Genomic DNA, 27,936 nt, shown 5'->3' on the forward strand with positions numbered 1-27,936 from the left:
CCCCCTCACAGCCCCCCCCCACCCCCCCCCCCACATCGGCAGCCCCCCCCAGCACAGAGCACTGCAGCCCCCGTCCCCACTCTGTGCCTCAGTTTCCCCAACCCCAAGCAGCAGAAGCTCCGGGCGCTGCTGTGTGCGCCACCCGGTGCCCCCCTCCCCCCACTCCCCGCCCCGGGGGGGTCGCGGCCCGCCCCCTCCTCACCGCAGCATGGCGTGGGCACTGAGCAGAGGTGCAGAGGGGACGCGCCGCCGCCGCTTTTATGGCAGCGGATTGAGGAAGTCTGGGGCAGCTGGAAAATGTTGGCAGTGGGAACGTGGGGCGGCGCGGGGAAGGAGGGGATGGAGGGAGGGGGGCGGCCCTAACACCCCCCCCCCCCCCACGCCTGCACATGATGCCGCTGTGGGGCGAGGGCTGAGTCACCCCACAGTGGGGAACCCATGGGACGTGGGGGGGCTCCGTCTGCACCATGGGGTCCAGCAATGGGTGGGGGGGCAGTGCTGTGTCCCCCCCCTTCCCGTCCTCACTGCGATCACCCCGTCCCCCCCCAGCAGAGCCCCCACAGATGGGGATGGAGCGCTGGGGGGCAGACGGACCCCCTCCCCCCCCCGCCATGGCTGAGCTCCTCCTCCAGCACTGCTGACTCAGCACAGAGCATGGGGCACTGACTCGGCCACATGTGACCACAGCACGGGCACAGCGGTGACAAAGTTGTGGGGTGGGGGGGGGGGGGGTCCCACTGAGCTCAGGGTGGGGGGGGGGGGGGGGGCACAGAGGGGGCAGCTCCTCGTGAGCACAGCACGGGGGGTGCTGGTGCCCCCCAGCTCCGCTCCCATCCCGAAGCAGCACTCACAAAACGTCGCTCGGCGCTTTTATAGAAAAGAGTCACGGTACAGAAGATGGAAATACAAACAGTAAAAGCCACCTCGTGAGTGGGGGGGGGTGTGCTGAGGGGGGGGACGGGGGTGGGGAGAGGTCCTCCAGTCCCAAATCCTTCAGGCAAAGGGGCGGCAGCGGCTCCGGGAGCTGAGGAAGTCCGGCAGCTCCTCCTCTCCCCTCCACGTGGGGGGGGGGGGTGGGTGGGGGGGGGCTCTGCACAGCTCCATTCGCTGCCCCCCCCCCCCCCCCCCCCCCCCCCCCCCCCCCCCCCCACCCCCCCGAGGGCTCAACGCTTCTCACTCCGAGAAGGAGGGAAGATGTTGAGCTCCGGGAACTCCTCGCTGCTGTAGTTGGGGCCTTGGTCTCCCAGCATGGTCAGCATGTCCTGCGGGCACGGGAGAGGCCACGCTGGGGTCTGCACAGAGCTCTCCTCCAAACTCACTCAACTCTGGGGGCCCAGGGCTCAGCCCCCTGTGCCCAGGACCCCATATCCCCCCCCTCCCCGCACCCCCAGGGCTCAGCCCCCTGTGCCCAGGACCCCATATCCCCCCCCCTCCCCGCACCCCCAGGGCTCAGCCCCCTGTGCCCAGGACCCCATATCCCCCCCCCTCCCCGCACCCCCAGGGCTCAGCCCTCTGTGCCCAGGATCCCGTCCCCACATTCTGATGCTGCCCCGAGGGATGCAGTGTGGGGGGGGGGGGTACTGGTGGGAGGTGGAGGGCTGGGGCCATTCCCGGGGGGGTGGGCTCCCACGGCCCCTCACTCAGGAGGGGAACGCAGCGCTGTCTTACTGAGAAGGCCTCGGGTTGGCTCTGGGGCTGCTGCACGTCTGCGGGCGCTGCTCCGTGGTGCTGCCCCTGCCACTGCCACATCCCCACACCGTCCGCTGCCGCCCGGGGCTGGAAGGGGGCGGGGGTCTGCGAGGTGTCCGCGGCTGTTAAAGGGGATTTAAAGGGGACTGAGTCAGCAGATGTTCCCCTGAGATCACCCCCCACCCGGAGCAGCTGTGTGTCCCCCCCCCCACCCGGTGCTGTACTCACTGAAGCCCGCGCTGCGGCCGGAGAGGTTGGGGTACGCGGAGCTGCTGGGGGGACGGCGCGGAGAGCCCGGGGCGCCCATGGGGCTGAAGGAGGACGGGGCTGCCCTGGAACGTCCCCATGCTGAACGAGGGCGGCCGAGGCTTCACCGCCTGCGAGAGAGAGCGCGAGGTGGGAGAGGTGGGAGGGGAAGGCCCCCCGGGACAGCACAGGGCCCTCCCCACCCCCGGCTCTGAGCTCCAGCGCTCATCCTCCCTTCACCCCCTCCTCCTCCGCCGTTTCCTCCACCACAAAGGAGCGACTTAAAGCCAAAAGCAGCGGTGCAGCGCGGGGTGGGAGGGCAGGGCCCCCCCCCAGCTCTGCAGAGCCACCCAGCTCCCGGAGCCGGGCCCTGAGCTCAGCACTCAGACTTTGCTACCTGAGCTGCGAACGTCGGCCGGGTCCCCGCGGCCCAACTGCTCCCGCTGACCTGAGCAGGGCTGGCGTGGCGAGAGATCTGTGCCAGGACGCGGCCCGCCGGCTGCTGCTGGATGATGCTCACCGAGGGCACCATGCTGCTGCTCCTGCGGGAAGGATGCGGCCCTCAGCTTCCGAGCAGCACCACCACCACGAGGGCGAGATGCTGGGGGGGGGGGGGAAGGCAGCCCAAAAAACACAGCAATTCCACGTGTGCCCACCACACTGCAGACTGGGGGCTGCTGGGTTTGGGTACAGGCTCCCCTCACAGCTCTGGGGTATCCGAGAGGTGTGGGCACCCCACTGATCAACTCTGGGAAGCAGAGGCCATGGAGGGATACGCAGTGACAGTCACTGGGATGCAGCGAGGGGACGAGAGCGTTGGCAGGGGGTGGCACAAACGGAGGGGGAACGGGGGCAGGGAGGGTGGGAGTTAAAGGAGGTCGTTGGGAAATGCAGCACGGAGACTTCACCTGAAGTTCTCAGTGGGTCGTGACGGCGTGAAAGTGTTCCCCTGGGGAAAGAGGGCCGGGGTGGCAGGCACTGTGCTGGCAGGAATGGCTTTGTTCTGGTCTGCAGAGAGAGGGGCAGAGCTGAACCTACACAGAGGAACAGTGCTCGATGCTCTGCCCCAGAACAACTGCTCCTCACACAGACGCGGGGCCGCAGGGGCACTGCCCAGCTTCACTGTCTCTCCATTTCCTGATAAGCTCTGAATTCATTTCCCCAGGGTTAAAGCACCCACTGTGCTCAGCCTGGGAGCACGGGGAAGGCTCCCTGACATCGCACAGGGACGGCCAGGAGCTGCCCAACCACCCCCAGCCCCAGACCCAGAGGAGCAGTGCCCACCTGCACCGACACTGCCATACATTTCCCCGAACCTCGGGTCCCTCTCCTGGGTGAAAAGACCCTCTGCCTTCTCCAGGGGTTTGCTGTGCTCTGGGCCCGCGGCGCTCACGGGCTGCACGGGAACCTGGGGCAGGAGGAGCAGGTCAGCACCAAGCAGGTCAGCCTGGCAGCCCAGGGGGGGCCCACAGGCAGCCCCCCAGCTCCTGGCTGCCCCCATCAGGGCAGCACGCTGCTGCTGGGGGAGCTGAGGGCACAACTCGGGGTCAGAGCACATCCCAACCCCAAACTGCAGCATTCTCAGCTCAAGTCTGGATGGCCAGCTCTGAAGGGCCGGGAAAAGATGGGGGAGGAAGGGTTAACAACAGCCCAAACCCCTCCCCAGTTACCTGGGAGTGGTCGTATCCGGACAGGCTCTCTCTCCCCGGGACCACTTCCAGCTCTGTCTGTTGTGGCTGCTGCTGCTGCCTGAAATAGAAAGCGATGTAACAGGAGAAGAGCAGCCACGAAAAACCAGCGCCGATGGAACAGAAACTGAGGGCACAGCAGCGCCCATCAGCCCACAGGAGCTCACTGCTGCACAGAGGGGTGGGGGGGCTATGGGGGGGCAGAACCAGCAAGAGAGGAGCAGTAAAAGGAGCTGAGCCCCTCCTGACCTTGAGGGCAGCTGTGCTGTGCCCATCTCCAGGGGGAGGCTGACGCTCTGCCCCAGCTGGGGCCTCTGCATGGAGTTCGATAGGGCAGGCCGAGAGTCCTGGCTCGAGTTCCTTTAAAGCAAAGAAGAAGGGGAAAAAAAAATAAAACAAAAAACGGATTTCAAAGGTACCAAAGGAAAGCAAAGAGCTGCCTGCTGCCTGCAGGAGGACGTGGCTGTCCCTGCAGGGCTGCGAGCCGGGCTGGCAAACGCTGTCCAAGCGAAGGATCCTTCCTCCCAGCTCCCACTGCCCCTGAGAGCAGGCTGGCCACACAACGCAATGCTAAGAGCTACAGTGCACGGGCTCTGCCCCTCCAACTCATCCTGCACGGCTTGGAGGGGCCTACAAACACCCCAAAGTTCTCCACTCAGATCTACACCAGAGCTGGAGCCCGCAGAGGCCACCAGCACTCCCAGCTGTTGCGGCCCGGGCACTGGTGGAGCTCTTTCTGCTCTTCTGTTAACTGCCAGAAGTCATCTTCCTCCTCCTCCCACGAGGAAGGAGTGCTCTCTCAGCTGCTGATCCTGAAGAAGGAACAACGTCCCAGCAATAACCCAGAGAGAAACTGCACAGCAGACTGCTGCACCTGCACCACGCTTCTAGAAGGCGTCAGCACGGATGTGAGAATGGATATGCATGGAATGAGCGAGTTCAAAGAGATCTCTCTACTGCCACGACAGAAACGAAGCCCTGCACTAAGACCTCTTCAAAGCCAAAGGGCTCTGACTGCTCAGCTCCCCACACTGCCTCGTCACAACACAGCCCTGTGCTGCTGCAGGAAAGGAAGAAGTGCTGCCCGCACTCCTGCTCCCCTCCTCACCTGAGATAAAACACAAATCCTGCCTTCCCTCCTGCCCGTGGGCACAAGCAATCCAGGCTGACCTGCACAGATCCCCCCGAGGCACTGGGCAGGCCCCAGCTACGAACCACAGACACCTGTGATATCTGTGCCTTTACTCCTCCCCTGTCAGGGCCCTGCAGCTCCTGGGGGGCAGAGGCAGCAGCAGAGCGGTGTGCACTGCCGACCCACTGAGACAGCCAGGAGGGGACAGAAGAGAGCAGCAGCGAGGGCAGGCTGCTCACAGCACTGCCCAGGAGCTCCCTCCGAATCCAGGGACAAACTACAGCAGCAGAGAAAAATAAGCATTTGCCATCAACTGTTCTGCTCACGGGAAAAGCCACTCCAGAGCAGCTGTGTTCACACGTGAGCTCCACTGACATCGGAGCTCCGAACGTGAGCACGCAGATGGGAAACTTGCTCCAGTAACCTGAAGGAAGGCACTGCTGGAGCTGAGCCCTGCAGCCTGCTAAGCCCTGAGGCACCAAAGGGGTCTCCTCGTGCTCTGCAGTCCTTCAGCATCTGCCACAGCCCAGGAGAAGAACACTCGAGGGATTTCCTGCCTTGTCCAGGGTCCATGCACACACTGATGGGAAGTTTGGTGAGGGAGAGGCCAAAGCTCCCGTGGGTCTGTGCTGTCTGCCCTGGGTTGGTGTGCTACCACTGGTGGGCGGCAATCATTTCCGTGTACATACTTGACGTTGGTGTTGGTACAGATGATGTACTCAATTTCATCCGAGTAGGGGTTCTGGAAGGTAAAGGAGCTGGTTCTCATCCAGAGCCATTCCCGGTTTTTGGATCGGAATCGGAACATGACTGACAGAACCTGGCCTTTTAACTTCACCACCTAAAAAAACGTAATGCCATCAGTAGTACCTGATAATAGAAGAAGGGGTTGAGAGCTTCTGAGCACGAGCCACCCCCCACTGAAAGCCTGCGATGGCCCTCTGCCTCAATGCTCCTCACAGCTCAGCTGCAACACTGCCCCTCCTTTCCACCACCCCGACACCGAATGACACGGAGGGGGAAGCTAATGTCCCCACTGTGGCTTTGGCTTTCCTTATCTCCTGGCACTGGTGAGATGTATGAGCAAACCTCCAGCAGCAGAAGCACGCAGCGCTGCTTCTGATTCCACCTACTGGGACGAATGGATATGAGCAGCTCTTTTCTGGAGTCATGAAAGCACGGGGCAGTCTTACCTGCCCTGCCACAAGTCCAGCGCCCTCAGAAATAAGAGTAACCACAACAGGGCAGACAAATCACATCCATTCCAAGCTCTGCAGCACCTGGCTGGGCCCTAGGGACGAACCAGTGTTTCAGCCACAGAAGCATGCTCGAGGAGGCTCTCTGTGACCATGTCTCTGGCCCTAAAAGCAGACTGGAGCAGCAACCAGAGGATGAATTCAAGAGTTAGACATCAGATGCTTCTGCTCTGTCCTGCGCTGCTGCAGTTGTGTGACTCTATCTGTTACTGCTTGCCAGTGGGGAAAGAAGAAACGCCTAAGGTTTGTTCTTTCGTTGTTTTTCTCTTTTCAGTTAGGTTTCATTGCTTTGCAAGCACCAAGACAGAGTCTAACCTGAGCACCACGGCGCACAGAGGGGCAGCTTAAGGGTTTTACCTGCTGAAAGCTGTCCCGCAAAAGCTGCTGGTCTTCTGGGTGGCAGAAATCCACAATGTCCTTCCCCAGAAGCTCCTGAGTTTAAAGGAAGCAGGAGAGAGATCTTTACAGCAGGAGCACACAGTCCCTCCTCCACATCTGCTCTATTCCGGAGAGCTGGCTGCTGCCCCCCCAGCACCACTCCTCCCCCTGTGACACAAAGCAGTGTGTCCACGCAGGACCTGGCGTGCTGCACTTGAAAGAGAAGCACAGCAGCATCTGACCAACGTTTGATCTCTAATTCATACGGGGGCAAAAGCAATCTTAATTGACATTCGACACAACTCAGAGCTGCCAGCCCCATCCACCTTCAAAGCACTTCAGAAAGGGGATGAGGAGCATCTGCTGGGGAGGAAACGCGTGCCCGGCTGCATCCCCGGGCAGCGGGGTGCCAGGTGTGCCACACAAGCAGAGCTGTGGCAAACAGAAAGCAAGCCTGAGCAGCAGCCTGCCCTTAGGGAGCTCAGCTGACCCCTCACCTGGGGCTGGTAGCCAACTGTAGCCACGCAGCGGTGGTCTATGAAGGTGAAAATGCCTTCTGTGTTGTGCCGGGAGATGAACTCTGTCGGCTGACAAACATTGCTCATGTCTGTGCAGTTGGGAGAGCTAGTGACCTGCGAGGAGAGGGAGGCACTGCATCAGCTGAGCCCCGAGAGCTGCCCTGTCCTGGCCAGGAGGGGCTGCAGCAGCCAGGGAACACCTTCGGGCAGAGCAGCTCAACTCTGCGGACTTTTAGGACGAGGCAACGTTGAAGCACTGGAAGATGCCACACACCTGGAGTCTGCCAATGGCCACGAGGCAAAACTTGCTGCCCTGGCCGGCGTCCGGGTCATCGTCAGGCAGTGAAACACCTGAGAGAGGGTGCCAAAAATTGCAGCAAGGTCAGTACAGGGAGCACCGCTGGTTTCAGAAGAAAAAAGGCAGACGTGCACTTCTGGCTTTGGAGCACCTCTCCACCCCGTTCTGTGATCCAGAATCCTTTCCCATGATGGGATTTGTTCCTTAAGCTGTCTCCCCGCTCTTGCCAGAACGGTTCAAGTTCTCCAACTCCCAGCTAGCACATCACACAGCCCAAAGTGGCTTCTGCCCTCTGTAGAGGGCACTGTGCAGACACACACACCTCTCTCATCCCACATCTGCAGAGATCAGTTCAGCCCCAGAACAACACAGTGACAGACACGTTCAGTTCAGAGAGGGGACAGCTTCAGAGCCACGTGTCCTCAGGCACAGAGGAAGGCTTTGCTGAGCTGTTACCTGCAGGGGGCCAGGCCTTTATGTACCCGGTGCAGTGCACCACCACGTAGTGAGGCTCACCATCCTTCGTGGCACCCAGGCCATTCCTTGGGAGAGAAACAGTTCTGGTTATGCCACGTGTCAGTTCTGCTGAGGAAAGTACTGTAACCATCTCCTAAAACGTCCCTGAGGTAAAGAGAGCCTTAATGTAAAGGGAAGAGCTCTGAGGACACAGTCAGGAGGGAGCTCAGGACCCGTGGGTCCTCTCCTGCAGGGCTGCCTTACAGGTGGGCAGCCCTCACTCGGTCTGAATCTGCCTCACCTTTTCATTAACACAATCACAACGTACACCAGAGCCCAACGACAGCAGTCTGAAGCACACGTGGCTTTAAAATGACTTCAAACCCAGGTGTGGAGTAAAGGAAGACTCAGTGCATCCCCAGCCCCTCGTGCCCCCGGCAGCTTCCCACAGCCCTGCTGCCACCGACCTGCAGCGGTTCCTCATGAAGCTGAGACGATTCACAGAGACCGGATCCACCGAGCTGTTGCCACACCTGCACCAGAGCAAGAAGTGAGGGGGAAGGAACACTTTCTGGGGCTCAACATCAGAACAATCTCACGATCTTGAATTAGCCAAAGTACACTACGACTGGGGATGGACCTTCGAATCTCCATCGCACGGATGGAAAGCACTCATTTTATGTGCTGGAAGAGGAGCAGGGACACGGAGGGGTGAAAGAGCGATGTGAAACTGAGACTCCTACAACAGCAGCAGTGCCACACTTCGTGTAGGGCAGATGAACTCAACCCCCAGCTCTGCGTGGACCGCTGTACCTCATCAGGAAAGGAACGAGCGGCTCCAGCTTCAGCCTCAACCACAGCATCCCCGGGGATCCCATTACCTCATGCGGCAGATGAAGGACCTCCGGGAGCCCATGCACATCCTCATGGACTGCTGCCCCTCCTTCTTGACAGTCCCCGTCTTCAGATCCAGGATGCGACCTGAAGGAGGAAGGAGAGCCCGGGGTCAGCGCAGCGCAGGCAACGTCACGAGGAAGCCACCAAGAGAAGCGTCACCGATGGTACCTTTAGATGCACTCTCGGGGGGGGCTGCAGGATCCTTGTTAGAAAGGCACCAGGGTTTGGTTCCTTCTACAAAGGGAAGGTTTCAATCCACGTCCCCCCGTGGCTCGCCCCCCCCGCCCCCCCGGGCTGCGTTACCTGTCAGCGCGTTCTCCGACGTGGAGAGCTGCTCCCTCAGCTTGCCCACGTCGTCCGGGTGCACCTGGTCGTACAGCGTGCTGCCGAACCACTCCGACTGCGCCTGGTTCAGCACGGGGGTCACCGAGTCGGACACGTACACCACCCTGCCCGTCTCACAGGACACGATGAACAGAAAGCCGTCCGCCGCCTCCAGGATCAGGTGCTTGAGCTCCTGCGTTCACAACGGGCACGCGTGACGTGGGGCCCCTTGGGCTGCCACCCCCAGCGAGATCCCCCCAGCCCACCCCCAGCTCGGGGAGGGCCGTGCTGAGACCTGGTCGGTGAGGAAGGAGGGTTTGTAGGTGCCGTCCGTGGAGGTGTTGCCCGTGCCACGCAGGGACTTCATGTGAGACACGGCCATGCGCAGGATGGTCAGCTTGTCCGGCTTGCGGGCCAGGGCGCTGCAGGTGGGCACCATGTCCGACAGCTCTGTGATGTAGGCTGTCATCTTGTTCCTCCGCCTGCGCTCAATCTCGCTGTGGTTTTCCCTGCAGAAGGCCGGGGAGGAAAGCAGGGGGTGAAGGTGGCAGTGGGCTGCGAGGCTCCGCCGCGTTCCCCTCTCAACGCTCCCGCGAGGACGGAGTGCAAAACACAGAGATGCATCGGGGTCACCCGGAGTTAGGAGGACTGCAAGCACCCTGCATGCTGGTCGTGCACGAAGGAACGAGGAGAAGAGTGTTCAGCTGCACCTCGCTTTGCACCGCACTGCCTCCCTGGCGTCCCATGAAGGCTACGAGCTAGGCTACGCTGCCTTCGAAGACAAAGCAGCTTTTCCAGCATCTTCGAGAGAGACGAAGTGCTCCCTCCTCCACCACAGCCCCTGCTCTCAAGGCGGGACTCGGCAGATTTGAGTGAGGAAGGCTCTTTCAGGCAGCTCAGCCCCATTGGGAGCAGCACAGCATGGAGCTCACTCCCCTCCCTGGAGGACTGCACGCATCCCACCACGGCCCTGCCGACACCCGTGCATCTCCAGCAACCACACGAAGAGATCAGGGCTGCAATTCAGGCTCGGACAGCTGCATTACAACGGATGAGCCTCACCCTGCACTGCCCTTACGGGGATGCTCTCGGTCACACTGGGATCCTCGTACAGTGACGTGGCAGGAGGGGAAGCGTAAGAGCAGACGTGTGCCTGACCTCTGTACCAAGCACAGCCAACACGGACAGCCCCTCTGCCAGGCCCACCCCGGGGGGGCACACACCTCTAACGAGGCCCTGTGACACTGCTGGCCCTAATGAGGCTCTGTGTGGTCTGCTGCAAGCCTGCTCACAAGGCACACAGCTCCTCAGGTCCTTGCAGGTGAGGATACTGCCTCTCTATCCAGCACCACTACCAAGTGGGCTTTTCCCCCAGAACAGAGCCCACAAGCCAGGCTTCCCACCCCAAGGATGGATCGGATCTAAGGAGGCAGTGAACACAGAATGAGTGCTGGAAGGAACACAGACAGGGAAGTGAATTAAAGGTGACAAAACGTGAGAAGGGAGCATTTCTCAGCACCGTGTGCACAGCCACTCAGTGACCTCACTGCAAGGAGCCACGTCCAGAGAAAGAAGCATCTAATGACGCACTCACCTTGCACTCAGCTCCTCCAAACTTGCACACCCAAGTGTGAAAACAAAGCTACCTGCACTATGAGGCCACTGGGAAACCACCTGAGCTTTCACGTGCCCCACTGCTGAGTACTCCTCGCCCCAGGGAGGGAGGACAGGGTCACTGCCTCGTGGAAGATAAACCCACAAACACCGCTGTGCTTGCTGTACTCACAGCCCACCTCTCGGTTTTCCTTAACTCCTTGAATCTTTAAGCTATGCAGCACAGTTTGGGAAGGCCATGCTGAGGGTTCTGTACTTCAGAGGATGAGCTGAGCAGGACCTGGGTGCTCCCTGAGAGCAGCCCGAGGAAGGGGCAGTCTGCAGGACAGCAAGCCACAGATGGAGCTGTGCTCCGCAGATCAGCGGCGCTAAGGATAAAAAGCAGCTGTGGGTGAGAGCAGTAAAAGCCCTGGTGGCTTTTTAAGCCATTTCTGTCATTCTGCAGTTGGAACTGGGGAGGGGTGAGCTTCGGGGCAGTGCTTTCCTGCAGGGGGAATGCAGCCCCCAACAGCACAGCCCCAGCAGTGCTCAGGGTACGCGTAACCACGCAGCGCCGGAGATGACGGCTTCAGCCACTCCAGAGAGAGCCACAGCCCCAAGAAACTACGTCACAAACCTGGGAACGAACACCCTGCGTTCTGGAAACCCATCTCCTTCCCATGGGAAGGACGTTACCTTCCCCAGACATTTTATACAGGGCCACAAAATGCGGACGTAGGAAGAAACCCCCCACCTGCAGAGTGCACTTCTCAACGTCTGCTCTGACTTTAAAGCAGCACTCCTGGGAGGAAACCTCAGCACAGCAGAAGGAGGCAGAGGTGCCCTGAGCCTGCACAGGGTAGCAAAGCTGCACAGCTCTGCCCGGCAGCTGTCAGGGAACAGATCCTTCCACGAGTTCCCCAGGGATGTTCCTGCAGCACCACGGGATGCCTCTCCCCTCCTATTATACTACGCAGCCATTTCCAGGAGCCTGTTCATTTCCAAGTCCTCTACTGCAGCAGTGGAGGGAAGGAAGGGAACAAAAAGGAGGAGGGACGCCTGGAGAGACACGAAGGGGAGGAAACACTCTGCTGGTCCATGCTTGCAATCTCCATTCTCCTACCTGGCAAGTCTCTCCTTATCCGCTGAACTCTGCTCATCATCAGACCTAAAAATAAAATCAGCGAGCTAAGCTACAATGGAAAAAAGTTAAAAGGAGTGAGGGCTGGGAAGGAGGCACGAGGAAACAGCACAGAGCAGCAGTTCCAGGGACACAACGGGCACTGCGCAGCCCCACGCTGCCATCAGGATGACAAAATGAGAGGGGGTTCGTACACAGCTCAGTGCAGTGCTCCGTGCAAGGGGAAGGGGTGAACGGCACCGCTGGCCACGTGAAGCTGACCTCCCCTTGGAGGAAAAGGAAACCAACCAAGGACGGCCTCTGCAGTGTCATCCACAAACCAGAAAAGCGTGTTTAAAGGAAAAACAACAAGGTCTGCAGGCAGCTGGGCTCACAGACAGCACAGTTCACAACACACATCTCTGCAGCACTGCTACGGACACCGCTCAGGACAACGCAGCTGTGAGCTCCGGCTACGAGAAGGCAAGCAGACATCCCATGGCCTGTGGGAAGGGGAACCTGCACGCCCTGTTCTGCCAAGGCTGGGACGCTTCTCCCTTTGAGATGTGCCTGCCCTGGATAACAAACCACCAACAGCTACACCGCACAACGCATCCCCTGAGCAGCGGCTTCTGAGTGAGGACCTCAGCCTTGGAAAGGCAGCAAGGGTTCAACGCACAGCACAACGAGGGCACCCACAGAGCTGAGGAGCACGACACGAGCTGGGAGCTGTGGGCAGGCCCAGGCTGTGCTGCCTGCTCTGACTGCCGTGGTCAGGATGCCGGAGACCACGTCCCTGCTCTGCAACTCCCGCTGCCACTCTGCCCCAGGTGGGACTGCAAGACTGCAAGCTATCACCTCCACACTGCAGGCAGAGGGGCTGGGCCTCAGCAGTTGTGGTACTGCAATGGCTGCTCTGTTTTTTCCACCCTCTCTTACCTTGTGTGCACTGACCAGGACAGTCAGCTAGGAGGATCTCTCATTTAGGTGGCCCTGAGGCCATGCAGCACTGCAAGGCTTGCCTACATCCTTCTGCTGCTCTGTATCATCCCAGCACTTAGATCAGCGTGCTGTGCCTCAAGTCCTCGGAGCTACGGCTTGCAGGATGGAACTAAGCTGTCAGCCAGCTCACACCAAACACTTCAGACCAAATCAACCCACTCAGAAAGCTGGAGAGCAGCAGCAGAGAAGTCCCACTAGCTACGAGGGGGACCATCAGCGTGCTGAAGTGTCAGCTCTGCCACCTTTATCCCCATAACTGAGAGGAGCCCTCTGCTCCAGCTGCAATGCAGCGCAGACATCCCGGGGAAGCCTTCACTTCCAGCCCACCCATCTCCCCTGCAGCCCACCCACCTCACTGCACGACCCCAGGGAACGCTCAGGACAGGGCCCCACAGCCCACACTGCCCCTGGTGTACCCAGAGCTGAGATCTGCTCCACTGACACTGAGGCAAATATCACCCACAGCATTACTGTGCGCCCTGGGAAGTGTCCATCTGAAGGAAACCTCTGCCTAACTGCCACGAAGCACACAAGCCACACAGAGCTAAGCACAGGACCAGCCCCGAAACCCTGGCCAGTAAAACTTGAACTAAGCAAGCTTCCCGGGCAGGAGAAAAGAATGAGAGCCCAAAGCAACAGCTGAAACATTGAGAAAGACCATCAGTTCCTCACAAAATGCTTTGGTGCAAGAGCACCTTCCTTCAAAGCAGAGGAAAATTGAAGTGATGGAGAGAAGGGCACTGCAGCACCGCTGCCTTTCCACACTGCACCTCAGCACACCCTCACCTGGCAAATCGCTCCTTGTCGTTGGGCATCGGGTCATCATCACACCTGAGAGAGGGGGAGAAGAGCTCTTAAACGTTCACACTTCTTTCAGAGACACTGAAGAAGAAAGTTCATCAAATCGCACAGGAAGCACCCGGTGTGGGACAGGGAACTGCACAGAGCAATAGGTTAAACTGAGCTTTGGAGGCACAAACCAACACCTGCACGCAAAGGGCCCCACGGGCAGATCCTGCGCCCACCAGGGCCGCTGTAACCTCAGCTGCAGTCATCTCTGAACAACTGAACAGGTCACCAATGGAGCTGCACGCTGCCCAACCCTGAGCCACGCAGGGAGAGTGCAACTAAATGACATGACAGCTCCAAATCCTCTTCTTCCAGAGCCCCCCCCTTCCCCCTGTGCTGCTGGGAACACTGCATGGACAGCACGCTGCTCCTCGGGGGGATGCAGAGGCACCCACCCCACCCAGCAGGAACTGCTGCACACAAGGCTCTCCCTCACCTGAGGAATTTACTGTTCCCTTCACCATCGTCATCAAAATCAAGCCTGAAAAACAAGCAAGATGAGCATTGTTAACCGAGCACTTTCACAAGCCGCTTTTCCCCGTGTCCCTCAGGGATTCAGGCAGTGTTTGAAAGCAGGATGTCACCATAACGGATCAAACACGATCCTAATGAGTGTGTGTGAGAGCACGGAGGGCTTTGCACTGTGCTCCCTCCCAGCATGGAAAGCTGGCACGCCGAGGCAGCGCAGCACTGTGCTTCTAAACGAAGTGCTAGAACACACAGCAGTGAATGGAGGCAAAGGAAAGTGAGCAACGAGGAGGGCGGGGAGAGATTTTAATTAGCTTGAAAGTTAAGAGGAGATTTCTCGTGCCAGGAATTTAAGAGAAGCCACTCAATATCCTTTTAATTTGCAGAGGCATCTGCAGCAAACAGAACCCCTCCCACGAGCACACTGCGGCTTCCCCGCACCCACGCAGCTCTGAGTGGGGCACACACGCTCCCCACTGCACTGCAGCAGTGATCTGTGTGCACCCACTCCTCAGAGATCATTCCTTTTCTTCCGGAGGCTCTAACTCAACTCTTCCACCTCCTTTTTGTGTGTGTGTAATACAGAACAGGGAAACGAGCAGCATAAAGCTACCACGGGAAAGCAGGAGTGAATGCAGGCATGGAGGCTTACCAGAAGTCCACCAGCAGAAGGCTGGCTGCCCCACAGGCAGCCCACGCTGCCCCACAGGCAGCCCACACTCACCCAGGACGTCTCTTGGCCGCTCTCTGCACGATGGCTCCTCCGCTCTGAGCTCCGGGGTTCCCTGAGCCGACGGCTGCGCCCAGCGAGGAGACATCTGATGCCATTTCTAAACGGGGGAGGGGAGAAAGATAAAGGGCTGTGACATCAAACCTTCCTCCAGCTCAGATGGGAGGGTGTTCTCAGCACGCTGCTCTCCTTAAAAGCAACAGCACTGCAGCTTCTGAAGCAGTTTCTGTGCCATGTGTTCCCAGCCTTTCATCTGCTGCCTCCCCGTGCTCTGCACTAAGGGCCCTCCTCGGGCTTGGAGCACATGCTGTTTTCATAAGCTCAGATCGTTGATCTAAAAGATGTGGACTCCTATTTAGATGGAGGAGGAGTCCGATGTGACCAAGGGGCTGAACGCACTCCAGGCTGCACAGCTCCGCAGAAGGGGAGAAGAGAGATGGGGGTTCCCCTGAACCACAGTTGCCTCTCAATGAGGGGTCTTCTCCGGGCTCAGGAGACAAGGAATGAATGATGGTGCTTGTAGGGCACCTCGCAAAGCACGGCCTTTCACACAGCAGTTCCTATTGCTCTGCAGCACCACGGGCACCGTGACTGCTCCCCAGCTGAGCACACACACAGCAGAACCAGCACTTCTACCCCAGAAGGACACTGAGGTCCAGCTCCGGGCCCAGAGCTCTTAATGCACAGATTACAAGGCTTTTAAAAGGAGTTTCTGCCCACGTTTCTCTGCAATAAACCCACTGAAAATCAGCAGCTGTGGCTCTCTGAAGTTCGCTGCACAGCAGTCACCAAATGGGCACTGCCAACGCAGCAGCTTCAGCCGCACAACTCCAGCACAGTGCTCAGTGCAGAGTGCCCCGAAGCACCACAAACACACTCAGCTTTGTCAAGGTGGGGGGGACACATCCCTCCAATGCCTCCTGAGCTCTGCACAGCACTACACCAGCACCAAATGCTCACTACCAAACGCTGCCACAACTGCAGGGAAAGCAAAGAACCCGAGCCAGGCCTCACCAACACACAAAGTACAATCAAAGCAGCCCCAAAGCCCTGGAGCAGTGAAATCCCAGCTGAGCCAACAGCAACAGACACTGCAGGAGCAAAGAACAGCAGTACCACGAAGACATCTGTGCAGCAGCACCCAATGCTAACTGCTCACCTCGAGCACAGCACTCATCCCCATGTGCTCGCCCCATTTTAACCATTTTTTTCCCCCTTCCCTTCTGGATTTTAACCCCACAGCAGCACTCACACAGACAGACACAGCAGGGCTGTGCAACCACAGCTGCCTCCGCTGGGCACAGTGCTTTGCTGCCAGCAATCACACACTTACAACTGCTGCTATTTCTTCCAGAACGGATCGCTCCCCCCCAGCCCTGCCTGGATCGCTCCCCCCACGCAGCACAGTGGGCACTGGTGATGAGGTTTCATCCCTGGCAGTGCAGTGCACCCAAAGGGAGCACGGAGCTGCACCTGAAATTACTTCTCCTCTGTGTTGGGTGATCATTGCCCCCTCCTCGTGCTCTGCACACCCGATCTGAGCTGTCTCAAGCACTGCTGCTGATGCAGGACTTTCTTCCTCCCCCATCCAAGTCCCAGTCCCAAGGGCTGCGTTGGGTGCAGGCAAACTGGGGTGGAAGGTGCCTTCCTTTCTTCTGGGAGCCTGCAGCTCTCTGGCACGTATCCACAAAGGCCATGATCTGAGCAGAAGTCAAGTTCCTGGAGCACCACTCCGTTTTCATTAAGGAGTGAGGAATTTCCGGCTCAGGGCAGGGGAAGGAAGCAGCACTGCACAGTTCCTCCACAAAACACTGTGTAAAAAGGGCTTGGGGGTGGGCAAGGTGTCCCAGCAGAGCCTTCAGCCTCCTCCTCCTCAGAAACTTTCACCTCCAGAATAACACGAAGGCAACAAGCGCATCCTTCAAACCAACCAACCCCAAGGGCGAGGAAAGGGGAGAGCTTCATCCTCACTTTTCAGCGTGGTTTCTTCAGTGGCGATGCTCCTTCAACCACTGCTGCAATGAGAGCTATATTCCTGCCAGGTCTCTGCTCTGGGCCTTCCAGAATCGGCCCCTGCTTGAACGAGGCCCTCAGCCCAGCCCCTCCTGGGAGGGCTCTGTCGCAACTGCTGGCATCTGCACAGCAAGAAGCTTCAGAAACAAAGTCACAAAGAAAACAGCCCAAAGCGTTCAGAGCTGTGATTTAGGAGAGGGGCTCTGAAAGGCAGTCACTGTACCACGCACAGCCCTCCCAGCAGCGTCCCACCCCAGCAGCGTATGGCTGCTTCCCAGGGCCGGGTGCAGCTCGGTGCATTTGCTGCTCACCCACACTGGAACTCACTGAGGTCCACACTGAGCTCAGTGCAGTGCTCCGAGCCCTGCACAGCCCTCCCTGGGGAGCACCATGCGGCCTCGGAGCCCCTTCCCCCCAGCAGACACAGACTGACGAACCACCTCTCACCCCGGCAGCCTCAGGAGCGCTCCAACCACCCCAGTTAATCATGAAACCCATGAAGCAATTAATGGAGCAGTAACCCCTGTGGACCAGGGCTCACCCCGAGCACCTCCCTCTGCTGTCAGAGCGCCGCGCTGACGCCGTCCGTCAGAGATATTGAACACAGATGTGGATGTTCCTTTTCCAGGAGAACTTTTTGTCTCTGAGCTCGAGTGGCAGAGCTCCACGCCGCCCTGAGGACGTGCTCACAAACATCCTCCATACACCACTTCGCAACGGGATCCATCTGCCAAACCTGCCCCCAGCACTGCCCACCCCACAGACACTGCACCCCCACCGTGTGCCACAGGGAGCGTGGGGTTGGCAGTCCCCACTCCAGATCCGTCCACTGTGAACCTGAATGCTGCATTGCAGCAGCTTTCCTTCCTCCCCAGCACAGAACCCCCGAGCCTGGGATTGCTGGAGCAGCAGCACAGTGTGTCCTCTCAGCACCTGAAGCTGTATCCAAACCCAAAAGCTCATCCTTCAGCAGCGACACCGAGCAGCCCCCAACAAACCCGAATGCACTGCGCGACCCCAGAACCCCCCTGGCTCTGAGTGAACATGGTGCAGCCACAAGGCAACGTCACAGCAGAACAGCACGGAGAAAACACTCAGCAGCTCAGGTCCTGATCCCGGGCAGCAGGGAACAAACCCAAAACCCCACAGCCACAGCATCACCGCGCCGAGCCCGGGTTCTGCCAGGAGTCCAACGAGGCCTCGAGGAGCACGGTATCTCTTTTGGGGTCAGCGTGCTGTCAGAAGTTCCCAGTGGCTCCCAGTGGTCCCTAATGGCTCCCAGTGCACTTGGGACGGGCGCTCCACTCCCCGTGGCTCACACACAGCTTCAGCCCAGCAGCTCGGGGTCCCGCAGGACATCCTCCTCCCCAGAGCCGCTCGCGAAGGAAAAAATCCCGCAGGAAAAGGGCGGAAAAGCGCGCGGAGCGGCGGCACACGGTGCGGCCCCAAAACCTCTCCCCTTGCGCCCCAAAACGACGCTCCGCTCCGCCCGAGCCGGGCACCGCCCCCAGCGCACCCCCGAAGGCGGACCCCCCCCCGCACTGCCACCCCCGCTCCCCTCCCCCCCACTTGACACCGAGCCCACTGTCAGGACCGCCCACCTCCCCTCAGCCCCACGACCCCCCCCGCCCCCCGGGAAAGGCCTCGCGCTCTCCGCGGCCGCACGCCCCGCGCTGCTCACCCGGGTTGGCGGCAGTGGCGGCCATGGCACGGCCCGAACCGCCGCCACCCCCCCCCCCACCCCTCCTCTTCCTCCTTCTCCTCCTCCTCCTCCTCCTCCTCCCGCACCACCGCCGCTGTCGCGGCCAAGATGGCGGCGCAGGAAAACCCTCCGCGCCGCCGCGCAGCGCGACCCGCCCGCCGTGAGGGGCGGGACGACGGGAGACACGAAGCGCTGCTATTGGTCCGCTCGAAGGGGGCGGGGCGAACGGGAGGCGTGACGGAAAGAGACCGTGGCTCGTCCACACACTGCGAGGGGGGGCGTGGTCAATCGGGGCGTGGTCAATCGGGGCGTGGTCAATCGGGGCGTGGTCTATTGGGGCGTGGTCACGAGGGGGGGTGTAGGGAGGGGGAGCAGTGGCGGGCTGGGAGTGATGACGTCACTGTGTTTGGTTTGTCCCGAGATTGACGGGAACTGGGATTGGGATTTGAACTGGGATTGCGACTGAGACTGAGACTGAGGGGTTGGGATTGGGATTTGAAGGATTTGAACTGTCGAGCCCCTCCAGCGCTTACTTACTTACTTACTCCAGCCCCTTACTTCTATGGTCTTTAAGTAGTTTATTCTCCCTACGCTGCTCTTTGAGCAGCAGAGCAGCTCAGGGCATGGAGTGCGGCAGAAGTTCTGCTCTGCTCAGAGCCCACAGCGGCCCCTGCCCCCCTGCAGGTCACCCCCGGGCTGGGGGCAGGCGAGGGGCCTGGGGCTGCTGCTGGGTGGGCGGATAAACACCCTTTATCCTCCCAGTTCACTCCGCCAGATCCGCACCTGAGCCCTGCCAGGAGGTGCTGAGTGCTTCGTGTCCTATGAGGGGAACATTTACTCCATGGGATCACTTTCCTCCATTACAGGGAGCGGCTGAAAGGTGATGCTGCTGTGTCCCTGCGCTGTTGTGGACAGCCTGGTGACAGCCATGCCGCCGTGTCCATGCAGTATTGATGAGGCCCGGGGAGGTGACATCCAGCCCCAGTGCCGCCGTGTCCCTGCAGTATTCATGAGGCCAATTGACCGAGGACAGCACGAGAGCTGCAGGCAGAGGGACGCAGGGCTGGTTCGTCTGTCTGCCTGTCTGTTTGTCCATCTGGAGGGAGGTAAGGAGCAGCCCCATGGCAGGGCTCAGAGCTGGGGGTGTGTGTGTGCTATGTTTGCTTGTCCCCAGAGTATTATAAACACAAACAAACCTATGTTTGTTGGCTTTCCTGGCACCAACCTGAACAAACCTTCACTTTTTCTCTTGCTTGTACACCTCTGTTTGCTTAGCACGGCTTTCCCACATGCTCCCGTCCCCTCCTAACCCGTGCCACGTCTGTTGGACTCAGTGATCCTTACAGGACCTTTCTATCTCGAGATATTCTGTGATTTTGTGACTGTGATTGTGTGATTCCCCGATTCTCTTGTCTCTGTGGAGGCTCAGCCAAGTCCTGCTGTGCCTAACACCTGAGCAACATGGCCGTACAGAACACGTACTGGGATATTTTAACCTGCATTTTCCTGGGAAGTGGGAAGGCTGTGCAGAGAAGGGGAGCTGGGGGGAGTGCCACTGGGGACAGTGGGGTGAGACACTGCAGATCTGAGCAGGGAGATTGTGTGGGGTGAGGATGGGGAGGACTACAGGAGGAGGAGTGGGTTCTCCTGGCTGCGCTTTGTCCTTTGATGGCTGCTTCTGTTCCTTCACCCTCCTCTGCCCCACAGGGATGTGGCAGGGGCTGTGCACTTGAGCACTGCCCACATGGCCATCGATGTGGACCAGGGCTTTGCCATCGCCTTCGTGGTGCTCACGTGCCTCTTCCTCCTGGCCGTGATGGTGCGGTGCGCCAAGCTCATCATCGACCCCTACAGTGCCATCCCCACGTCCACCTGGGAGGAGGAGCAGATCAACTGAGCCCCGCGGGACCCCCACAACGATGCCTCCCATCCCTCCCTCCCCACTGGGCTCTCCCAGAGCCCCATCCCAGCACTCATAGAATCGTAGAACCGCAGAATTGCTCAGGTTGGAAAAGACCTTCAAGATCATCAAGTCTCCATTACCCCTAGGCCCCCCCAGGGCCGCCCCCATCTCCTTGAGGCCCCCGGACATTCTCCTCCTGCCTTCCTCAGTCCCCCTCAGGGACCCCCACCGGCCCTGGCCCCCGCTGTCCTCGAGGTGGCAGCACTACCTCTTTTCAGGGTTGCGGTCCCTTTAAGGCCCCTCCCAGCCTCTCCTCTCGCGCATGCACAGCGCTCCTCCGGCCTCAAGTCGGAGAACGGGGAACTTCCTCTGTCTGCCGGAAGTGACGGCACGCGGCTTCCGGTCGGACGCCCCCGGCCCCGTTCCTCAGCGCCGTTCCCACGCGGGGTCGGGGCTGCGCCGTGGGGTCGAGGTGAGGGAGGGTGGGTGAGCTCCCCGGGGGGGTCCTGCAGGAACGGGGCCATGAGGAGCGCGGGGGTCTCGCTCCCGGCCTCGGACCGACGGCGGCTCTTCGCGTTAGGACGGGGGGGTGCAGCGTGGGGGGATCGCGAGCCGTGGGGCAGAGGAGGGCTGTGCTGGACGGGGGCTTCAAGGTCACAGGAGCGCGGGGTGGCGGGACGGGTGGGTCGGGGCGCCTGGAGGGAGGGGGCGTCCGCAGCTGTGGGCGGCGGTGCCACGTCCTCACCGCCCCTGGGTCTGAAGTGGGGTGCAAAGGCTCAGTCCTTCCGTGGGTCTGAGGACTCCGTGTCGGGATGAGAGGAGGTGCTGCGGGGGGTCCCGAGAGCTTCTGGTTTCTCACGCTGTGCTTGGTTATTTTCGCTTGCCTGTGATGCTGTCTCAGTGCCATGCGTAGCGTTTTCTTCCTGATGAGCGCTCAGGGAGGTTGAGCTGGTGCTCTTGCGGTGCCCCCGGGGCTGTGTGTGGCAGCCGGAGCGTCTCGCTGGGCTTTGCTCACCCCTCTGTGGTTCCACGTGCAGCAGAAATGGATTCCCAGGACATCAAAGAGCTGCAACACGAAGTGATGGAGGAGATGGGAATCTCCATGGAGGAACTGCAGGACATCATCAATGAAGAGCTGGAGAAGTCTGAGTTCGTGAAGCAGAAGAAGCAGCAGCTGGAGGAGCTGGAGAAGTACGTGAAGCAGAAGGAAGAAGAGGTGGCTCACGTTGACCGCCTCTTTGACGACGCGTGGAGGTGAGCGCGTGTGGGATTGCGGTTGTGGGGTTGAGTTGGGCCTCACAGAGCAGAGATGGGGCAGATTGGGTGGCAAAGTGATGTTCTGAGTGCGGCCTATTTCCCTTCGGTGTCAGCTGACACCGTGCTTCAGCACTGATCGATTTGTGTGTGGGTACTGGGGGATAATTACCACCCCGTGACCCCGAATCCCTCCTGTGAAGGTGTCTCCCTCACCTCATGATGGCTGTGTTTACTTACAAGCTCTCCACGTCTTTTCATGCCTCTCTCTCTCTCTCTTCTTTTCTCCCCCCCTCCCCAGAGACTTTGATAAGTGTGAGATGCTGGTAAAGGATCTGTACTCCAAGCTGGGCCTCGAGTACCGTGAGAGCAGCTCTGAGGATGAGGACTCAGCTGCCAAGCCCACAGAAGTGATCGAGATCCCAGACGACGATGACGACGATGATGTCATGAGTATTGACTCGGGATGGAAGAACAGTTCAGTATCTTATCGTGCCCTGTGGTGCTGAGGAAGGAGTGGGGATAGGAGTGTCCTGGAGCAGGAGGGGAACGGGGAGGATCAGAGTGGGGATACTGTAGAGCACATCAGCCACAGCGGCCCTGAAGCAGATGGGGAATGCTGTTAGCTCATAGGAGGTCACCACTCACGTGGTCTGCCAGGTCCTCTAACCGTTCCTGGAGTTCAGGTTCATCCTGATTGCTTTCCCTATCGAATCCTGCCTTTGCTGTGGAGAAGCTGCAAGAGCAGCAAAAAGAAAAATGCCTTTTCTGAGTGGATTTCCTGGCAGGACCAGAAGATGTTTTTGAACAGACACTTTAATCTCTTTTCTTTCAGTGACTTTCTAAGATGGATTCTTCCTCCCCACTATGTTTTAAACCACTTATTTTCTCTCTAGACGCAGATGATACCAGTCCCAAAATTGTGAAGTCACTGGTGAGTTGGCCAAGACCTGACCGTGGTGCTTTGCTGGCACGCTCAGGACATTGTTGTATTCAGTGGGGGGGGGGAATTCCACACTCCTTCATATTCTTTTTCTTTCTCTCCCTTCAGCTGCGGGAAGCCATGGTAGCAATGAGAAGGTCTGCCCAGGATGTCCAGAAGTTTATGGATGCTGTGCACAGGAGGACGAACACTCAGGATGCACTGAAAGGTCAGTGGGGGGAGGCTGCTTAGTGCTGCCTGAATCCCACGCCTGTCTGTGTTCATTTCAGAGAGGAAAAATACAGCTCTGCCCTTCTCTATTGGGGAAGGGGATGTGCTAATCCCAAAGTGCAGTTTTGTTTCTTTAAACCCTTGTTAAAGCTGAGTACTGGAGGTGGATTTCCCATGAGAGCTTTTCAGTGCTGTGCTGTCCTCCTTTGCCGATTGCTCCGTCACGTGGAACTGAAACACTTTGCTGTCTGCAGCAAAGGAAAGCAGGAGTGCTTCCTGCTGTGGGCCCAACAGATGCTCTTCCAATTGCACGCATAGCAGAGCGGGCTCCGGGGTGTTCGTAACCTGGCTGTTCTTTGGGGCAGATGCACAAAGCCCTCCTCAAGCTCCTGGCACTCTGCAGTCCGTGGGACCCACTGTGGGTGCGAGCGATCTCAGCAACGACGGCGACCTCAAGGTTGGCATGAGGATCCTGGGCAAGAAGAGAACCAAAACGTGGCACAAGGGAACTCTGATTGCCATCCAGACGGTCGGTAGGTTCAGGGTGTGGGTCCGTGCTGTCCAGCTTTGCCCTTGCTGCATGCAGTCACCGTGCCTTTATCGACCCGGCCGTGCTGAAATGTCTTTCAGGTGCTGGTAAGAAGTACAAAGTGAAATTTGACAATAAGGGGAAGAGTTTGCTCTCTGGCAATCACATTGCTTATGACTATCACCCCTCCCTGGAGAAGCACTGCGTTGGGAGCAGAGTTGTGGCGAAATACAAAGATGGGGATCAGGTGTGGCTGTATGCTGGCATAGTGGCTGAGACACCAAACATGAAGAACAAGGACAGGTATCGGTGCTTCCCCACAACCGGTTCATTCCTTCTTTTAATCAGAAAGAAGGAAATGTGCTGTAGTGGAAGCTGAATGTTTCCTGGCCTCCCCAGGGAGGAAGCGCTCAGTGCTGCTTCTTCGGTTTTGCTCATCTGTGAAAGCTTTGGGTGGAGCTTCTGCACGTTGCTCAGCTCCCTGAGTCAGAGCTCATGTTTGGTAATTCAGTTATCACACGATTGGAAGTGTGTGCTGCTCGGGGCATGGAGTGAGGAAGGAGCATTCTGTGCCAGCAGCGCTGCCTGAGCACGCAGCCAGAAGCAGCAGCAGGTCTGAGCAGTCCCCTCAGCTGCATGCAGATGAGAGGCAGGGCTTCTTCGATGTGGTTTTTGGTCTTGTGGTCTTTCTGAGAAGTTCCACAGAGGATGTAATTGCTGCGTGCTGAGTTCAGACGTGGCTCCGCCCGACCGTGTAAAGTTCCATCTGATAAGTGTGGGATAACTGTGCAGGGAGCTGTGCTTATTAGTCGTGTTACAAATGCACTCCTCCTGGCTAGGCTGGCTGCTAGGCTGATCTCTCATAACCCCGACATGGCTCTGCATCCAAAGCATTACTTGGGGGCATGAGCTTTTATTCTTATCTTTCTTCCTTATCTTTTACCGCTGAGCCGCTGCGGTTCAGCCCCGTGGTGTCTCCCTGTGCTCCGTGTCCCCCCAGGCCCTGAGCTCCTCCACACCCTCCTCCCATGTGCAGGTGGAGGTGCTCCCCCCTCGCAGCTCTGCCCTGTGCTGCTCTTTGAGTCGCAGTGTGCAGCTCTTCTGCTGTCCCAAAGGCTCTGAATATACCTTTGCTTCTGGAGATGAAGAACAATTGAATTGTTTTTTTCTTCCCCATCATTGTTTTATCTCCTGGGGCTGAGGCATAGATGTCTGGGGCCGGGGAGGGAGGGCCTGGCTGTGCTGTGCTGTGCTGTGCTGTGCTGTGCTGTGCTGCTGAGAACCTCAGGTGTAGCCGGTGTAGCTCAGGGCTGGGGGAGAGTGGCAGTGCTGGCGAAGCCTCGAGCTCCGGGCAGGAGCAGTCAGTTCTGTCCATCCTTGTGTGCCATAGCTGACCCAGGGGCCTTTGTAACTGGCAGAGGGAAGAGTGGGGTTTCTCTGCTTTCACTCAGTGCTATTTCTAAGTCCAGCCTTAAGCACACGTTGTGTTCTCCAGGTTCTTGATCTTCTTTGACGATGGCTACGCTTCGTACGTCAAGGAGTGGGAGCTGTACCCGGTCTGCAGGCCGCGTGAGTGACCTCTGCCTCACCTGTTCCTAACACTGGGTGGCACGCAGAAGAGCTCAGCTCGAACATGGAGGTTACGTGTGTCTCAGCACTGAGCCTGTGGAGGTTTGCTTTGCACACAGAGGGAGGAAATGATGTCCTATTGCGTGTGCAGCAGCGTGCTGTGCTCACTGCGCACCGGGGACACCGGCTGCTGCCTCGTGGTTCCTAGCAGGAATCCATCTGGGATCATTTCTAAAGAGGCCAAGGACCTTTCCCTGTCTTCATTTGCTCCCATCCATCCCTTTCTGTGCAGTTAAAAAGACGTGGGAGGACATAGAGGACGTGTCGTGCCGGGACTTCATCGAGGAGTACATCGGCGCGTACCCCAACCGCCCCATGGTGCTGCTGAAGAACGGGCAGCTGATCAAAACCGAGTGGGAGGGGACCTGGTGGAAGTCCAGGGTGGAAGAGGTGGACAGCAGCCTGGTCAAAATCCTCTTCCTGGTACGGCCGTTTCTCCTCTCCCTTTTGGGGGGGAGGATGGGTGTGTTTGTGTGCGAGAGCTGAACCTGTGGGCCTGGTGGGGTCAGACAGCAGCAGACACACGTGCTGCTCATCCCTGCTCATTGCTGGGAGGGTGAAGCCTTTATCTGCATGAATGAGAGCTCTGAAAATTGCAGTTTGCTCCTGCAGTTTTGCATGCAAAATGCTCTGTGGGTGGTTATGAAACAGAACTCATCATCTGCAGGTGCTCTGTCCTGCTCCTTTCCTGCTGCAAGCTCCCAGCAGCTCTGGAGCAGGAGCTGCAGTATTCTGCAGGCTCGGAGGAGCAGACGTCGTGTGTGTGCCTGCTCGGGTCCCTCCCTGCCTGCATAACTGTGCCTGGACACGACCCGTTGTTCACCCTTTGCCCTCTCTTGGCTGCGTGATGCTCCACAAGCCTTCACATCAGTGCTTTTCTCACCTGGGTCCTGTTGGCTTTGACAGCGTTGCTCTGTGTGCCTCGTGCAGGAAGCTCTTGCTGCAGATGCTGTGAGCGTTTCCTTCTCCTTGCTGCAGGATGACAAACGCTGTGAGTGGATTTACCGGGGCTCCACGCGCCTCGAGCCCATGTTCAGCATGAAAACCTCCACGGCCTCCACCCAGGAGAAGAAGCAGAGTGGGCAGGCGAGGACTCGGCCCAACGTCGGTACGCAGCATTCCTTCACAGTGCCTCTGAGCGGGGTCGCTGTCCGTGTCCTGTGCTGCCATTCCTGGCACAGCTCCTGGAGCTGTGGGCTTTGCAGTGGGCTGAACCCGCTGTAGTGGCCGGAGTCTGTGTGGGGTGTAAAGCCAGGACTCCAGGCTCTGCCTGTGGCCCTCTGTCCATGGCCAATGCTTCCGTTCTGCTTTGGCCCTTGGGGCCACGGCAGCGTTTCGTGGCTCTTGGGACGACCTGTGGCTGTTGTAAGGGCTCGGTGCTGATTCGGTGCTCTTCTGTTCCTCCCTCAAGGTGCTGTGCGCAGCAAAGGGCCCGTGGTGCAGTACACGCAGGACCTGACTGGAGCCAGCACGCAGTACAAAGCTCTGGAGCAGATGCAGGCGGCCTCGCTGGCAGCACAGCCCGCTTCTCCGCAGCCCTCTGACATGGAGTAAGTGCTGAGTGCATTATCTGCTTCTTTGTGTTCCGTCTGCAGTGCTCAGCTCCTTTGGGCGCTGCCCTGAGCCCTCGGGTTCGGGTTTCCTTCGTGGCTCTGCTCGGTTCCTGGCTGTTCAGGTGTTTCTAGTTTGGCTTCTGGGGAAAGCTGGAGAGGAAGGCTGCAGGACAGGAGGAGGTGCTGGGGGCGGGGGAGCTGAGAGCTGAGCACCCCTGGGCCAGATGCCCGCTCCTCAGGCAGGGCTAACGCTTCGCACTCGCTGCATCCCCAGCTTAGCTCACTGCTTCTCTCCCAAGAGTCTGAATTGCTCCCTCGTGTCACGTCCAGGCACTGCTCCCCACGCTCCTCCTCTTGGACCGACCTGCTCGCAGAACTCAGTGACTTTCAGAGCTCTGGGAACTTGGGATCAGCGCGTGGTCCGGGCACTCGTGGACCAAATGCTCTCAGTCTGAGCTGCAGCCGAGCTGCCCCCACCCCTCCTCCGGGGGGGACATCCGCTGAGGGTCGGGCTGGTGCCGAAGGAGGAGGCCTGGACGGAGGGAGGACTCGGCCTGGTGACCGAGGGGGTGTGCCTGAGCACACCGGGGCACCTGAGCACGTGCTCTGGGACCCTGAGGGCGTTACGGGGCAGAGAGAAGCTGCCCCTGTTCATTTTTGTCACCGCTGTGGATTTCCCATCCGGATTTACGGCCGCCTGGCCCCGTGGCAGCACGTGTTCTGCTGTCGTTGTGTCATGCTCTGTGGGCTGAAAGGAGAAAGGAGGTGCCCCAGCTGCGAGGAACCTGTGCAGCTCGTGCAGTTTTACCCACCGGGTGCTCTGTAGGCACAGCAGTGCGTGTGAAAGCCCAAACGTTGGCCCCAGGCTCCGTCCTCAGCGTGGGATTCCTCTCCACTCATGGAGCAATGCAGCTCGTGCTGCCCCTGGACGTGGGGCTGGAGGAGGGAACGCGCTTCCCACGCCAACCGGACCGAGAGCGGAGGACAGAAGCTGCAGTCCTGCCCCAATTCTGCAGCAGACCTGAGAGGAGAGGCACTGCCAGGGACCCCAGGAGCACAGGGAGGGGCACGAGGGCACCCCGAGGGGTGGGAAGGCAGCACAGCTGGGATCCGCAGGGTGCAGTCTCCATTCCTGTTCAGCAATCCTCGCCGTGGTTACGAGAAGCCCTTTTTTTCCCCCCTCTCCTCACAGTGGCTTTACCTTTAGGACCTTGTTGTCAGATCTGATGGGGCAGACACCACGCACGTTTCCTTGTCCTGCCTGGAAGGATGCAGCTGTTTCAAGGCCAGCCCTTCTCCATCGTTGCCCGGGGGCAGCGCTCTGTGTCCCTTTTGCTGCCTCCTCCAGGAGCACTTTGGGGTCAAATGCTGTTTTCTAGATTATTAAACATGAGACAATGGTTTCTTTGCAGCCCTGTTTCATTGCTCTGAGGGCAGCTTATTTCTGTTCCCACTTTCAGGCTTGCTGCAGTGCCTGGGAGCTGCTCACTGCTGCTTCTGGCTCTTAGCACCCGCTGACTGCAGCCCTGTCCTATTGCTGCTGAGCTTTTGGAGGT

The 27,936-nt window shown here is 59.0% G+C and overlaps 4 protein-coding genes across 5 annotated transcripts in view; 3 read left to right on the forward strand and 1 right to left on the reverse strand.

Annotated features, from left to right (window-relative positions):
- Positions 1 to 27,936, forward strand: part of SSR2 (signal sequence receptor subunit 2) — an 89,719-nt gene that overhangs the window by 9,289 nt on the left and 52,494 nt on the right. The gene's annotated exons all lie outside the window — the stretch shown is intronic.
- ARNT (aryl hydrocarbon receptor nuclear translocator) lies at positions 1,154 to 18,423 on the reverse strand. Its single transcript, XM_065751583.1, is given in 23 exon segments — positions 1,154 to 1,262; positions 1,669 to 1,811; positions 1,918 to 2,017; positions 2,019 to 2,066; positions 2,333 to 2,477; positions 2,844 to 2,943; positions 3,220 to 3,343; positions 3,606 to 3,684; positions 3,873 to 3,983; positions 5,445 to 5,596; positions 6,369 to 6,443; positions 6,887 to 7,021; positions 7,182 to 7,258; positions 7,662 to 7,747; positions 8,129 to 8,194; positions 8,543 to 8,642; positions 8,862 to 9,075; positions 9,178 to 9,391; positions 11,599 to 11,643; positions 13,384 to 13,428; positions 13,883 to 13,927; positions 14,639 to 14,744; positions 18,339 to 18,423. Coding segments are annotated over 23 exon segments (2,334 nt in total). The 5' UTR covers positions 18,364 to 18,423; the 3' UTR covers positions 1,154 to 1,163.
- CTXND2 (cortexin domain containing 2) lies at positions 20,093 to 20,256 on the forward strand. Its single transcript, XM_065751590.1, has one exon. It carries the CDS (start codon positions 20,104 to 20,106, stop codon positions 20,254 to 20,256), a length of 153 nt encoding a protein of 50 aa, XP_065607662.1. The 5' UTR covers positions 20,093 to 20,103.
- Positions 21,300 to 27,936, forward strand: part of SETDB1 (SET domain bifurcated histone lysine methyltransferase 1) — a 54,587-nt gene continuing 47,950 nt past the window's right edge. Inside the window, exons 1-10 of the mRNA XM_065751544.1 lie at positions 21,300 to 21,516; positions 21,818 to 21,993; positions 22,419 to 22,450; positions 22,568 to 22,667; positions 23,035 to 23,202; positions 23,300 to 23,501; positions 24,694 to 24,767; positions 25,060 to 25,250; positions 25,806 to 25,935; positions 26,239 to 26,377. Of these exons, the coding sequence (XP_065607616.1) occupies positions 21,305 to 21,516; positions 21,818 to 21,993; positions 22,419 to 22,450; positions 22,568 to 22,667; positions 23,035 to 23,202; positions 23,300 to 23,501; positions 24,694 to 24,767; positions 25,060 to 25,250; positions 25,806 to 25,935; positions 26,239 to 26,377 (1,424 nt within the window). The 5' untranslated portion in view covers positions 21,300 to 21,304. The remainder of the gene's footprint in view (positions 21,517 to 21,817; positions 21,994 to 22,418; positions 22,451 to 22,567; positions 22,668 to 23,034; positions 23,203 to 23,299; positions 23,502 to 24,693; positions 24,768 to 25,059; positions 25,251 to 25,805; positions 25,936 to 26,238; positions 26,378 to 27,936) is intronic.

This window comes from Cyrtonyx montezumae, unplaced genomic scaffold (assembly GCF_038088225.1).
Source record: "Cyrtonyx montezumae isolate F1298 unplaced genomic scaffold, pur_monq_1.0 scaffold_75, whole genome shotgun sequence".
In the NCBI taxonomy this organism is placed as follows: domain Eukaryota; kingdom Metazoa; phylum Chordata; class Aves; order Galliformes; family Odontophoridae; genus Cyrtonyx; species Cyrtonyx montezumae.